This window comes from Python bivittatus, unplaced genomic scaffold (assembly GCF_059951505.1).
Source record: "Python bivittatus isolate LINGU-HERP-01145 unplaced genomic scaffold, Pbiv_v1 ctg000320_np1212, whole genome shotgun sequence".
In the NCBI taxonomy this organism is placed as follows: domain Eukaryota; kingdom Metazoa; phylum Chordata; class Lepidosauria; order Squamata; family Pythonidae; genus Python; species Python bivittatus.
In genome coordinates, this window is record NW_028277052.1 from 2,072,857 (window position 1) to 2,088,489 (window position 15,633).

Here is a 15,633-nt window from a genome sequence, read left to right on the forward strand (position 1 = left end):
CATATCCTGAAACCAAAAGTTCATCTTTCGGATTTTTCTTGATCACCCAAACTATTCCTGCTACACTTTCCACATCCGAACTATGTTGAAGGTTTTTTTTCTTTTTTAGATTTTAAAAATTTTGATACTATGACAAAGAACACATTTCACATTAAGATATTCACGCACCCACAGTGCACAAGCTTGCAGATCTAATGATTTTAAAAAAAGAAAAAAAATGTTTTTTTACAAAAGGGCTGGCCTTTCCACTTCTATATCCCTTTTCCACATTCCCATTTGCAGAATAATAATTTTTTAAAAAGCTAAATTACAGTTTTAGGCACAAGACCACTGCAGAAATCTGTGAATGCTGGGTTTGCACCTACCTGTCTCTTAGAAAGAAACACGAGTAGTCCTTGTGTTCAAACAGCGCTACTCTGGCAAGTAAAAACCAGACTGCTGAATGCTTTATTCAATCCGCTTAACATTTTGATACGATTAAGCGTTCCAAATCAAATTACAGTGTTTTTAAACTATTGGAGATTTCCTAAGGACTTTCTAGATCAGCAGATGGAATTCCCACTTCTTTTGCAAACCCCTTTTTGGCCAGATTTTTGCATTAGGCAAGGGAATCGCTGCACAAGAGCCCAGAAGACCCCTTACCCCGTTTGCTTCAGGACCTGAAAACGGTCGAGGGGGAGCCACCGCCCTGGGCACGAGCCTCCTCCCAAAGCCCACGTGCATTAGATGCAGCCCTTGGAGGCATCGAAGCCCCCGGAGCTGTGCCTTAGGATGCAATCCGAGAGTATCTTACTATGCTGAAACAATCGCCATGGTTTACACAGGACTGCTTGAAATATGCACAGGTTGCACAGTACCGATACTGCCGCCGTTGCTACCCCCGCAAATATAGCGTAAGTTCCTTAAGTGGGAGAGTCTCGCTACATTTAGAGCACCATGTAGGCTGAAAGGAAACAGGATTTTACCTAAAAAGAGAGGATGGATATATATAGCCAGCCCCTGACTGCAGAACCTCCCTTCTGGCTTATGAAAGGGTTCCTGGAGCGGGAAGCAAAAACATGAAAAACAAAGAACCTGTCCCTTGCGTCACCACAGAGCAGGGGCTTAAGCCTAAGCCAGCAACCTCTTTCCCAAAGGGGCAAAATGGTCAAAAGCACACAACTGCTCCGTAGCCTTGCCAAAGGTTGAACGCAATGCACCAACGACTGTTTAAGGAAGATCTTAGCTCTAACTATATTGATTCTGGAAAATCAAGAACAAGCTCTCCCGGGCAGGTCCTTCTGAACTGAGTGGAAACTGGCGATTCCAGGGCTGCAAACCTAACCCTTTGGATCAACCCTTCCTGCAAGGTGTGTTGAACGGCTCCTCATTCCACGGCCAGGAATGTGGATGGACACCCATCGGATCTGCCGCCAGAGCCTGAGTGACCTTGGAGGTTGAAGCTTGGGGTGAGCTGCAACCGTGCCAGCCCAGTCCAGCCCCCCGGCCCAAGAAGCAAATTCAGTCTATACATTCTTTAAGACAGATTTACAGTTCTTACATCCCAGCCTTAGGCATATTTATATACATACATTTGGACTGCACTCCAACAGACCTCCAGGGATCCTCCTTCCCAGTGCCATAATAGTACTCTCAATGTTCAACTTGGCCAACAGAGTCAGCTTTCATGACATTTGCATTTACAGTACGATTATTCTTCAGAAACAATGCCACGATTAACTGGCTCCTGAAATTCAACATAATATAATTCATCAAATATATTAAGTTAGGAAGGAATTGTTGTCAACAGCAGGAAGTTCCAACCCCACTGCCCCCACACTGTGGACTTGAGTTACATACCAATACTACATATCTCCCTATTTTTCAGCGGAGAACAGGGGGACCTCATCTTACACACATTCCCCACATCTCCTCTGGAGGCGACAGATCAAGTATTCCCTACTTAGGATTACATTAAAAGCAGTCTTGAGTGTAAGCTGATGAGAAGGAATCATCTGAGCACAACCCAGGCCAAGTTAACCTTCATGGATTCCAGGGGACACGTTAAGCACCACATGAGGATATTTTCCCTTCAACTCAAGCACTTCTTAAATCTTCTTTGTGGGGAGTAAATTTCTGCCTTCCCAAACTGTACTTCCTTCAATTGCATGCTTAGAGTTACCTGCATGTTTCTCAAGAGACTAGCTTGGACCAAGACACCAGCTGGCCCTTAATTAGCCCATCTATATAAAAAGAAGGATAAAGGAAAGGGGGTTACTTGGTTTTCTTACTTTAGTAAGAATTAAAAATAAAAATAATTAAAAAAGATAAAGGGGAAACATCTACTGTAAACATCCATATTTTAAAATGTCTCCCTCTGCAAAGCAAGCATGCTGGTCCACCTATTATCTATATAGCCTGCATTTTATTTTCTCTGTCAATCTCTCTCTCTCTCTCTCTCTCTCTCTCTCTCTCTAAAAAGGCAGCTATTTTACATAGACTTTTAAACACAACAGTTTTTAAAAACATTTTGTTGACTGTAAACACTGGAAGAAAAAATGTTGGCAAAAAACCAAAACAAACCAAAAAACCAAAAAACAAAAATAACCCCTTCCCCACAAAACAGAAGAAAATGAACCAACAAAGAATACTGCCGTTTGAAATATATATTCCCAAAGCTGCCCAATGCATTCTCCCTAAATGGAAATATAGGAATTAAAACTAAGATTCAAAGGGCGCAGTCAGCTGTGAGCATCCTCCAGGAAACCCATGGAAATGAACAAGGGGGCCCTGCTCATTGCCAAAGGATCTCCCCCCGCCCCCGGAGATGAGGAGCAACTGGGCCTCCAGGCTTCAGAAATGAGAACAGGATTCAGTCAGGGAGGAGGAACACACTTTTGGGAACAGAACAAATTCAAAACGGACCAGGGAAAAAGAGGGAGGAAATGGCAATTTACTTAGGAGACTTCACAGGTTTTTCTCAACTTGGCTGGAACATATAAAAATAAAAGGTTTGTGACTGGCTGTACCATTCTGCTCAGCCACGGCTTCCTAATTCTGTTCTGATTCCCCCTACGTTTATGGTGGTTAGTTTGGTTTCATTTAAAACTCTGCATGGATCTTTTGCATGGACTCTCTGCTGTTCTACTGAGACTGCGGACTTCCGTCCTTGAAGAAGTAGTAGTAGAAAAAAAAAGTATTTTCCTTTTCTCTTAAAAGCAAGTGCACATGAAGTAAAATCCTTTCTACAAACGTACCCAAACAAACAAAAAACAAAAAACAAGCCCTAATAAAACAAGCCCCCCATAACCAAACACATTTCCCCCATTGTATGCATTTTTTTTGTCTGTTTTCTTTTAAAAAAGGCAAAGACACTAGAGGAATGAGATGTGTATTTTGTGTTCTAAATGCTCAGGTGAAGCTGTTCTGTCATTTTTTTTTTTTAATTTCCATTTGCTTTTCTCTTGGCCCAGGTGCCCATCATGCTTTGCTTTCGGTCTCATTTGTTTGTGTGGCTTCAGTGGGAACCGTCTTCACTTCTGCGGGAGCTGCCTTGGCTTCTGTGGCGGGGACTGCCGACTTTTCTTCTACAGGGTTTTTCCTGTTTGGAAAACCAGAAAAACAGGGCGGGTGAAAGGAAGGTCAGGGACGCTTGTTTCAATCCAACCGGCAGATGGGCACAGGGCCATGCACCCCTCTTTCAATCTCCAGGGAAGAACTGGTGCCTCCCCTTTCAAGCGAACAGATGTGGCGGACAATGTTTTAGTTGTCAATAGTGGCACTTTTTGAGAGTATGATCTGGACTTCACCAGACAATGATGTCTGGCAAATGTTCTCTTTCTTTTTTGGTGATGGGGCTTCTTTTCTGCTGTTTTAGGTGCACTATACCAATCCAAGTGTTTAATGGATGAGGGGGAGGGGGGGCAGGCTTTCCCAACAGGGAAATAAGAAGAAATTGGTGAAAAACTGCATTGGCCAAGCTTGGTAACTCTGTTTGTGGGAAGCTCTAGGGTTCAGGCCATCCAGCCATGATGCCAACTGAAAGACTGGGGTCACCTGCTCCCTGTTCCTGAGCCCAAGAGGATTGTGCTTTCCTGCTTCTCATAGCTGGGGTGGGGGTTGGGGTGGGGAGAGGGCAAGTTTTAAAACGTTCAAAAGATGCAACCTGGAACCATCAGATAATGCCTGACATTTCTGATATTTGAAAAACATACATCTCTTTTAGTTTCCTATTTGTGGGCAGGACTACATATTTAGCAAATGGGTTTGTGTTCAACAGCATAAACAAGTGGTAATTACCATAATTATTTCATCACTATCAAATCTTTCTCAACAAAAGCTCCATCACTAGAACCACGTTTGTGGACAGCAGCCAGTCCTTTGGGATCTGTTCAGCCCCGTGTCTTCCAAACTCCAGCTTCTCTTCAGGAGACTTACAGTTCTTTCACTTTTCCACCATTCTTAGCACACATGCTTCCCTCTGTTTCTTGAGCCCAGAAATCTTCAAGCCCTGATACAACAGCAAGTGCTGCTGCCACCTTCCCAACCTCCCTTCTGAATGTGTTATGCTGAGGTCAGAGGACTGTTAAAACTCCCTCTCCCGCTTTCAAACACATGATGCTTCTCTGAATCCAGGAAACAGAGGTGGGAAAAGACACCACAGAAACCACATGGTACAATCTTGTGCTCAGAATGAAACCCTTAGCTGCTCAAGGATTTGGCCAACCAACCTGACCCGACCCTCCCGGCGGTATTAGGAGTTCCAACCCTCACAAGATAGGCAGCAAACCCTTTGGTGGCATCTTGGCTTCCCTTTCAGGTGGGAAGCCTAAGAGCGAGAGGGGAAAAAACCAATTTCACAGCAGGGCCTGGAGGACAGGGACCAATTCCACACTTCAGTTGTGATGGCATGGTGAAGTGGCCACAGCATGGGTTAGCTTACTTAGAGAAAAAGCCAGGTTAACACAGAGAAATGGGGCAAAGCAATGGGCCCCTGAACCCCAAGCACAGCACGGAAAAGAGAAGGGACACATCACAAAGAGGCATAAGTGGGAAGGCCTACTCTGTCTTGGCAGGTGCTGGTGACGCCGAAGTCTCCAGGGCGGAAGCAGTGGCAGCGGCTTGGGCTTCGGCAGCTGGGGCCGCTGTGCCCAGAGCGGCAAAAACATCCTTGGCAAGATCAATATCAGGCGTCTTGAAGGTCCCCTCGTCCATTTTAAAGTCCTCATTCTGAGGAGGGTTTCTGGTCCCCCCTGGGGCGGCCTCGCCTTTCTGGCTCACCGCGTTCTTCGTTGCCTCTGTTGGACTCTTTGCTGCACTGGACCGCAGGGCTTCCTTTTCGGGGCTTCTGGCACTGGAGGCCTCCTGCTTGGGCTCTGACGAGGCTGGAAGGCTAGCTGGATTTGAAGGTGGGGGGGCGGCTGCGGGGCCCTTGGGAGCCTCGGGCCCTTTGGCAGTAGAGCTGGGGCTCAACACCGCCCCCTGGTGATTGAGGACGTTGGAGGACAGATTGCCGGTGGCAGGAGTGGAAGTAGGGGTGTCGCTGAGGTCAACCAGGGGAGCCACTTTGGGGGTAGAGGCAGGTGGGGGTGAAGAGGCTGCTGCCACTTTGGAAGGCGTGGCCTGGCTGGGGGCTGCAGCAGTGGAGTTGGGCATGGGTGTGTCTGGCAGCGTGATGCTGGAGGTGAGAGTGGTGGTCTCACTGGTGGGACTATTTTGGGCAGTGGCAAAGGTCTCAGTGATGGTGTCAGAGTTTGTTGTGACTGTGGTAACGGATGGCATCATGTCCTCTGTGGCTGCCACGGTGTCGGCAGGGTGCCTGTGAAAAGGGTAGGAAGGAAGGAGGGGAGAGAGAGAGAGAGGCAGTGACAGCTGTCAACGTGGCAAGCAGTTGGGGAGTCAATGCAACAGCCGGAATCACATGCGGTTATTTATGCACAGACAAAAGGAAGGAAGGAAAGAAACAGAGGCGAGATGATCAAGCCCGAGGACAATCCGGCCAGGAGGGGGCCGCGTGTATCTGGTAGGAGCCATGATGACATCACACGCGTCATGGCATCCTTGCGCCAATGATGCAACTGATGGAAATACATCATTTATGTCATTTGTACTAGAACGCCATGATGACCCTGGCACCTCCATGGATGTTCATGGGAGGGGTCTCCCCAAATGGGGGGGGGGTGGAATCCTGAGCTTGTAATTAGAGAGTCTGATAAAAAGAACACAGAAACATTCCTTGCTGGCAATGCTCAGCCTGTGTTTGCTTTGAGTTGCCCTTGCTCTGTTGGCAGTTCTCACTCGCCCTGCTCGGGGTCTCTACGTGCCAACTGAGGCAATGAATAAAACAGACTCCAGGCCATAAAACCCCCTAGAAAAGGAAATGCGTTGCTCTTTTGAGGCCCATAAGATGCTTCCGTTTCTCTCTCGGGATCACCAGACTTCCAAGTGCTGGGCCTGCTTCGCAGCAGCCTCGATGCCCTTCTCACCCACACTCACGCCTGGCATCCAACGTGTGCCCACAGAGACCTGGAGGACAAAGAGCATCCCCACTTCGTCCTCCAGGGAAACCAGCACCCGCTCCCCACCTACTCTGGTTCAGTGAGCGGGGTGGTCTCGTTGGGTTCCGTGTGTTTGCCTCCATCGTGATTTGGGGTCCGTTCCTCTTCAGTCCGCACCTCGACAATGGGCTCTTTTGATTCATCCTTCCTGTAATGGAGTGAAGGATTCAGATTTGAAGCCTTTCAGTTTGCTTCCCGAAAGCATTTCTTACCTGCCACCTTTCCCACTCATTACACTGCTGGTGGACTACGAATGCAGAACTCTGACCCACCTCTTCAGGCCCCTCTAGCTTGCAAAACGTTAAGCAGAGCTTCATGGAAGCTAGGAGGAGGCAGGGCTATGCTAAACCCTGCCCGGTTTGGATTTAGTGCGTCACAACTGCAGCCTAGCAGAGGGAGGAAGAAACACTCTCGGTTTCTATCCTGGACAACAAGAGACTGCTTGATCTCCAAACTGTCCAGCATGGAAATTCAAGGTATCCCATATCTTTGGCAACTGCCCACTCGGCTTCTGCGCTTCCACTCTTTCATCTCCAGGAGAGAAACTTGTGGATCACTGGAAGGGGAGCTAAGCTGCCCCTCCTCACTTGGCTGGATGAAATTTCTAGTGACCGAGTAAATAATTCAAAATAAGGCTGCTTTAAGGTGCAGCGTTCTGCAGATTCAGTTTGAGGCTGATTCAACCCTCAAAATCATCAGTTAAAAACCTTTCTGGGGAGCTCAGAAAGGACTTCGGGAGCTGCAGTGCAAAGACACGTTATTAGCTTAAACTAGATGATTCCAATGTTTGGGGGCCAGTGTGCATACAGTACTTGAAACTCAGAAAGCACGATAGTTGTACCGGCAAAATAGCTGGAAATTTAGCAGAAGTCCAGCTGAGCAAGGATGCTCCCTGCTACCCTCATTGTTCTCCTGTTTTCTGGACAGGAGGAAATGTGATCAAGAAAGAGCAACTTTGTTCATCTTCTAAACATTCCTATGGAGCTCACCTGAGGGTCAGACCCACTTAGGAATAACACGACACTGGTGACTGCCCCTAGTTCTGACAGCCGCCATCTTCCACACCTGATTTACATAGTGGGGGTCTGCACCCCAGTGAACTAAGAAAACAGGGACCCAGAAAACTAGGAAAGACTATTGGAACTTGCCACATTCTGCTACGGATCAAGTGCAGGGAAGCAGATATGGATTTTCCCCTATAAGGAGGAGAGCAGGCTTCCAGTTACTCACGAGAAGGCAGCCTTGCCCTCTTCCATGTCCTTCCCCTTTGCGCCGGGACCCGATTTGCCGCATAGGTTGACGGCAATGCACATGAAAAGGCCACACTTGTTCAGGAAATAGCAGGTGACGTCCACGGCCACCAGCAGGAGGACAAAGATGACGATGAGGATGCCCACAATGGCTGCTGTGCCCAGTCCTGACGTCGGGGTTGTGCTGGCTTTAGACCACAAAAGAAAGCGGAGAAAACAATATGAGCAAGGAGGCAAGGCTACAATCCTCAAGCAGCACGTTCTGCTTGGCTCAGGGAGACAGGTTCAGGCCCCTTCAATCTCATCTCTGCCCACCGGGAATGAACATCCAACTCCTCCTCTGCAAAGCAGGTGAAGACAAACGCAGCTCCTGCTTGTGCCTGGATGGGTGGGTTCGGGGAGAAGGTGGTCCCTGAAACTTTCTAAGGAGGCTGCCAGATAAAAAGAACAATAGGCACCTCACTCAATTCCACTTCTCCCCATTCTAGGACATTTCCAGGAGTGTTTGCATAATTTCTGCAAAAACTCATTTTGAGGTGGGACCAAAGACCTGAGGGCTAGAGTCAGTGGAAGCACCATACAAATAGATGGCTTTGAGGTTATCTATATTACTATTCTATTTCTCTGATATTTAATATTAATGGATTACAGCTCTACTGCAACTGTATTTGTTTGTTTCTCTTACGGTATCACAAGTTTTTAACATACACTGTTCAGGCTGCATCAAGCTCCTGTGTGTGCAATGTTCTACTGATTTCACAGTAGTTCCTGTAGGTTGATAAAGACCTACAGAAAAGACATTTTGCTCCAAGAGTGTGAGTCAGCTGCTGTCTTTTGGGTTCTCTCGTGGGATCTGTTTTACCACTACACACAAGGGCACTGGATACAATGCAGACTGATTCCCCATCTGCACTCAGATGACTTCTTGCCCCCTTCCCCACAGAGACCGCAGTTCCACAGAAGACAGACCGGATGTCCTTCTCCTTTGCCCAGCTTTAGCTGGTGAAGTCTGTCCTTTGCATTAGAAGTCCATTAAGGGCTCTGGGGCAGGACTGTACCCACCTGATCAGCTTGATGCCAAGATCTACAATTAAACAACTTCATCTGTTCTGATGAGGACAGGGAAGAGACACCATTTGCATTTTCTTCCTCTATTATAGTCTAAATTCATGCATGGATTATTCAGCTGTGAGCAAGATTCTTGTCTACTCTACTCTCCCTGAGGAAAGAGTTTAGCAGGCATGTCAAGCTTTTGCTTCTTCTCATCTCAATTTTCCATGATGGACATTCAAAATGAGCTCTTTTCCATTGCAAATGTTTCTGGATGCATTTTTCACCTCAGCTTATTTTGGTGAAAAAAAGCATTTGTAGGCTCTGCAAAGTAACCTCAACAGCATACATGGCACTCTTCTTACTGGGCCCACAAAGCCATCAGAAAAGAATCTCACAACTAAGATGCTCAGGGCTGAAATGTCTCCACTTAAAATCTTACAAGATGGGTTGACTGTCACCTTTTGGCTCTACTTGGAAGCTTTCTGGAGAAATCTGGGTTAAGTTGTGCTGCAACTGTATCCTGGGCTATCTGGGCCTGATCCAGCACACAATTTGTTCTGTGTAGAAGAATGAATTCAAAGCTACTAAGAATTCAGTTTTCTAATCATTCTTCCCACGTGGTCTTTGATCAGATACTTCTTGAGTTGACAACCAACAGCAGGTGGGTTGGGGCTCCCTGAACCAAAGATTCTTTCTGAAAGAAGGCAACGGCCTTGCGCTGCTTGCAGTAAGTAGATTTATTTACTTATTTAAAGCACTGGTGTATCAGTCCCCATTAAAAACAAATGAACAAAAAAACCTCAAAGTAGTTAACAATAAAATTTAAACTGCTGCTTAAAAACAAATTATAAAAGCATATAATTTGAGAGTCCCTCCAGTCAGTCACTCAGGCCCTACTCATCTCCCGTAGACTATTGCAATGCGCTCTACATGGGGCTACCCTTGAAAAGTATCCGGAAGCTTCAGCTGGTTCAAAATGGAGCCACACGGGCAATTTTAGGTGCCCCAAAGATGGCACATGTTACACCTTTGCTGCGTGAGCTGCATTGGGTCCCAGTTTGCTTCTAGGTCCAATTCAAGGTGTTGGTTATCACCTTTAAAGCCCTACATGGCATGGGACAGGTTACCTGAGGGACCGTCTCAGCCCCATTATACCCACCCATCCCACCCGGTCAGGCAGGGAGGGTATGCTGTGGACCCCGTCGAAGAAAGAATGTCGACTGGTGGGGTCCAGAAAGAGAGCCTTCTCTGCCGTGGCCCCCGCCCTATGGAATACTTTCCCCCCAGAGGTGAGGCAGGCCCCAACTCTCTTTTCCTTCCAGAAAGCAGTCGAGACCTGGCTCTGCCAGCTGGCATGGGGTGCAAAAAAAGGCAACCAACCCTGGGGGTGGCTGGCACCTTGAAGATGCTCCCATATGTTAACATCTTACTGATCATCAACATCTTGGAAGACATTATTTGCGCATGTGTTTGGTTTTTATTCTATTTTTATTCTATTTTATATTGTTTTTATTGTATTTTAATTAATATTTATTGCTGTTTTATTGTGAACTGCCCAGAGTCACTTTTTTGTGAGATGGGCAGTATCTTAATTAGAAGTATAAAATAAAAATAAATAAATATATTGAAACACTGTACAAAAATATCGTTAAGTACTCATGTAAACATTATAGCAATACATGAAAATATAAGCAGGAACAAGTTCTAAATCACAGCCCTGATTGCGGCACCTTAGCATGAGAGGCACCCGAAGTGGGCCCTCTGAAGATGCTCTTAGGGCACTTCTTGGGCAGACAAAAGCAGCCTTTCCTTTCCTTCAGATACTGTGGTTTCAAGCTGCAAGGGGCCCCACGGGTTAAAACAAGCACCTTGAACTGGGAACTGGGAATAGTGAAGATTCAAAAGAACTGGTGCGATGTACTGATACCACCCAGTTCCAGTCCATATCCTTGCCACAATATTTTGTAGACATGGACAAATCCAACCATTTCAATAACTGTTCCATCTTCATTTAAAGAAAAATAGCGAGAGAGAAAAGGTCATACAGGTAGTCCTCAACTTACGGACATTCGTTTAATGACTGTTTGAAGTTATGACAGTGCTGAATAAAGTGACTTACAACCAGTTCTTGCACTTACGACCATCGGAGGGTCCCTGGGGTCACGTGATCAAAATTCGGGTGTTTGGTAACCAGCATGTATTTATGACGGCTGCAGCGTTCTGGGGTGTGTGTGTGTGTGTGTCACATGATCGCCATTTGCAACCTTCCCAGGGGGCTTCTGACAAGCAAAGTTAATGGGGGAAGCCAGATTCGCTTAACAAATGTGCCAAAAAAGGTTGCAAAATTGAGCATGACTCACTTAATGACCGCATTGCTTAGTGACCGAAGTTCCAATCCCAATTGTGGTCATAAGTTGAGGACTACCGTATGTTCAAAGCCAGAATCAAAATGAGTAGAGGAAACAGGCTGGTCTCTTCAGATTCTGGACGAAGATCTAGATATGCTTTCAACCTACAGAATGGCTAAGGGCCATTTGGGATTTAGGAAATACCTGAAAACAAGAAAATCTGTACATTCTTTAGCAGGTTGACTTGCTTGAGCACAGATCCTGACTGTGCAAGGCCTACTCCAGGTGCAGAGCCTTCCCCCAATAGAGTTGACACTGTACCATATCTGGCTCCCAAAACACCTCAAGCCAAAACATCCACACAAATAGGACAAAGTAGGTCTTTCCCTTCTCACATTTCCAATTTGGCCTTGGGAACCCGACTTCCTGCAAAAACTGGTTGCAGAGTAGTGAGCTCTTAGAACTGTGAGACACTCAATAAAGTGTGGCAGGAGCAGGCCGCCATTAAGGGTTCCAGAAGGAAAACCTCTGGTAACTCTGAGCTAAGTCAGCTTCCCCAAAGATGCTTTCAAAGCAAACTGCATGTGAAAATACTTTGTCCCATCCAAACTGATGCTCTCTTTTCCAAAACATGTCTCTTTCTTACGTTTCCTTTGAAAATACTTTCAAGTGCTGAAATATGTCACCCAATTTCTAAATGTCGAACTAAAGAAGAAGGAAGAAGCCAACAATAATCAAAAACAGATAACTGGGGTTGGACTCTGAATGGAAAGATAGAATAGGTCAATTTCTTGGCTGAGTAGTTGGTTTGGGCCATGTCTAGGCATACAGAATTTTAGTAGGGAACCTCCTGGAGAACTTCACTTGCTGCCTTTGGAGCAGATACCCCTTTTCTGGGATCAAAGTGGGGCGAGCTGGTTTCTCCGGTTGGAAGCAGGCCACTGCATAACATGCCGTTGTGCTGTTGTGACGTTCCTGCTCTAGGAACACTTGATCAGGTTCTAGTCATCCTCACATTTTTAAATCACTGACAGAACATTTCTCAGTGAAAAGATAGGGGGAAGGTGGCTTTCCTCCATGAGAGAAGGGATCAATTCGCTTTTCCAGCTCTGTCTGTACCTTCTACAGGCAGTATTACTTTAACATGGTGCATTATCAGGGATGACTTTATGCAATACCAAGGGACATGATCCACTAGAAATCCTTCTTCAAATTCAGTTCTAGTTCATCCGCCAACTGGTAAGTCATGTAATGTCATGGGCCTGTTACTGGAAGGTCGGGAGGGGCGAGCGTTTCCCAAGAGCCATCCGTTAAGACCAACTCTGTTTCTGCCAATGATGGATCTACAAAACAGAGTCAAGGGCTAAAAGCACCTCTCCTCCCAGTAGGAGGCAGCCAATGGCTCCCACCTGGAAAAAGGGGAGGCTGGTTGGTGTGCAGTCTGTTTTCACTCCCTTGCACAGCCCTTTCTTCTGACCCAACACAGTGTGCTGCTACTACAAAACTTTTGAACTGTGAGGTTAGTTCAAATATGCTTTGTTTCTGGGCTGCCCTGACAAGAGTGCACAAAAAAGACCTCTGGAACTGTCACACTGCACATGATCTGCAACTTTTGACAGCTGAGCAACACAAAAGTGGCTCCACCACCACAACAGCACATGTACCAATTGAGACAGAACATGCTATTGTGTCAGCCAGGCCGGGGGGCGGGGAGTGGGGTGCAGAAAGCCGACTGCAGCTCGGGGCCCTTTGTGCCTGCAAACCGGCCCACGTAGCAACGCAGCCTGGGAAAATGAATCTTTCCTGTCACGTGCCACAACCTTTCACGCCATCTCCCAGAAACTGATAGATATTGCAAGGAAGGCTCATGAATTTTTGAGGAACGTGACAATGAAATGATTTGTTTTCTTGGCTACAGAAAAAGAGAAAGTTCTTTGATACTACCCCGACCCCCACCCAAAAATAGGAAAAAAGTAACAGCTATTTTTGGCCTATGGGGAAGCAGTTTCGATACAGCTGTGCATTTAAAAAAAATCAAATACCTTGTATAACCTCTCCCCTTTTTAATAGAGATTGAGAGACATAATGAAAGACTTAAACAGAATTGCTACGACTAAGCAGAACTGTCATGTGAATACCCTATATGCACTAGTAGAGTGGTACAGATGTTGGCAGGTTGGAGCACGTGGATTAGCAGAGTCTGGAGGTGCCAACACCAAACAGGTGAGATTGGAAAATGCAGGCCAGGATCATGTGGTCTTGGCACTGAACCCCCTGCAAGCGCTCCCTGGGCATTTCTTCCTAAGCACCACTGAGAGGGCGGCTGGGGTTGGGGCAAAATCTGGAGGTGGACGAGCCTTAGGAACAGGAGCCCAGGCATATTTTGAGAGGGAAAAAAAGAGTACTTGTTGCAAAATGAATGAAAAGCTGATCCTTAGTGCAGAGTCCTCTTGTCAGAAATCAGTTACAGACCCTCTTTTAGCTCTCCGGCACAGGTTCTGCCCCTCTGAATCTCAGATTTTCAAATATGAACCTCAAAGTACGAATGCCGGATCTCAGTCCACTTCTTTGTTGGCAACTGACGGTTAACTGCTTCCTTCAAGTGCTCAGTGAGCAGCTGTTTTTGGACAGGCTAGAGTTTTGGTCTCTTTCTCTCTCTAGAAGTCCCAAAGCATAGATGATAAGCCACAAACAGTTTTAATAGGATGGAGAGGCTTCATATATGGTGATGACTTGAATATTGTGTGATCTTTATCTCTTGCTGCCAACAGATGATCTCGCATCCAGACAGTGACAGCAGAAAATTCCACCTCAACCAGAATTTGAGGTAGATTCCCAGAACCCCACTAGGGTAGAGGATCAATTTTCAGTTCAAATGTAGGACCCCCCAGCTTTTACTGGATTTCAGGGTGGCTCTGGAATCAAAGGCTATCACTAAACTGTAAGACCACACCCTCTTGAAAGGGCCTTCCCAATTCCAGTCCAGACCTTTTGGCCAGCTAGAACGTTTTCAAATCCCTGGAAAGGAACTGGATACCTTAAACCTTTGCTTATTCTCAAAATCTTTGCTTTTGGTCCATTCATCTTGGACAAACAGACAGTACCAGTCTTGCACATACGTTTGCTTGGGAATTTCAAGACAATGGAAAAAAGCATGAATGGCAACACATTGCATTTTGAATTAGTGATCATATAGCAGGTTGCCAAAGAGTTTGGTAAGTTGTGTATTTCCAGCTGGCCATTTAATATTGAAAAGTAGACATAATTATCTATGGGTTTTGCGAACCCAGCAGCAGAGGCACAGATTAAAGACCAGCCCATTGTTTACAAAGCTGATTAAGCTTAATAACTATTCGTCCTTTGTGTTAGCCAGGACACAGGAAGAAGATGCAAGTAGCCTTTTGCAATGGTCACCACACCCCCAGATTGGGATGTGTGTGTGTGATGATTAGACGTGGTTTGGGTACTAACAGGCCAATAGGCATGAGAGAAGAAATAGACAAGTAGGCTATTCCCCCAGCCTGCCTCCTCAGCCTAACACGCTCCAAATCTGTGGGGTGTTGTAGTCCACTGAAAAGCTGATGCAGGGGAGATACACACATACCCACACACATACACATATAGAAACTGAACTGCTCAACACATATTTTTAGGACCCATTAAAACAGATCCTGGAAAGTGGTCCAAGAGAAAGGCTAATCTGTCTTAATAAACCAGGAAGCCCTCCTCTTCATGCTCAACTTCACTTCCCCCAAAGGATGCAGTGCTGCTCCTTGCTAAATGCAGGAGAAGCCAACAGATTGGCCCTAGTGCCCTGGCTGAACAGTGACTTTGCCCATACAGCAGAATGGGACAGTACAGCCTGGAAATGGGAGCAAAGTGGCTGCAGATCTTGGACTCCATGTAGGAGGACCTCTTCAATATTCACAAGCAATTTCAATAGGGAGGGAAAGAATCCAGTTCAGTTTCTTGTTACCCAGTGAAAGCCTTCTTATGTAAGAGTCCTTTAGCCCAAAGTCACAATTCTTATGACCCCATTTTGATGGAAGGATAGACTTCTGACAGCTGCCTTTCCCAACAGTGCTTGCCTGATATATGGAAGTTCTGTTCCCATCAACCTCAGCCAGCATGGGGATGGCGGCAGTGAAAGCTCAACAAAACTGGCGGGCACCAGGTTGGGGAATGGTGTGGGAACACAATGGACTCTGCTGCTTGGTGCCATGGGAAAGTAGATGATCTCTGGCCCAAAGGATCGCTCCTGAGTTGGAACTCTATGGGAGAAGGCACCATTTCTCCCAGTCCAGCAGACGCTGGGGGGAGGGGTCCACCAGGGACATAAGCACAATTAATCCGCAGGCTTATACTTTGCATCTCCTTTGACATTACTGTTGCCTTGTCTTTCTGTCTTTCCTTTCTTTCTTCTATGATGGGCAAGGATGAACAGTG

The 15,633-nt window shown here is 46.3% G+C and overlaps 1 protein-coding gene across 4 annotated transcripts in view; it reads right to left on the reverse strand.

Moving 5' to 3' along the window:
- Positions 1-370: 370 nt before the first annotated feature.
- Positions 371-15,633, reverse strand: part of NCAM1 (neural cell adhesion molecule 1) — a 176,482-nt gene continuing 161,219 nt past the window's right edge. For 2 of the 4 annotated variants that reach the window (XM_088138929.1, XM_088138928.1), the window contains 4 exons: positions 7,767-7,974; positions 6,568-6,684; positions 5,042-5,797; positions 371-3,580 (listed from right to left, as the gene is read on the reverse strand). In XM_088138929.1, the coding sequence (XP_087995055.1) occupies positions 3,460-3,580; positions 5,042-5,797; positions 6,568-6,684; positions 7,767-7,974 (1,202 nt within the window). In that variant the 3' untranslated portion in view covers positions 371-3,459. The remainder of the gene's footprint in view (positions 3,581-5,041; positions 5,798-6,567; positions 6,685-7,766; positions 7,975-15,633) is intronic. The other 2 variants (XM_088138931.1, XM_088138930.1) reach the window with 1 other exon arrangement.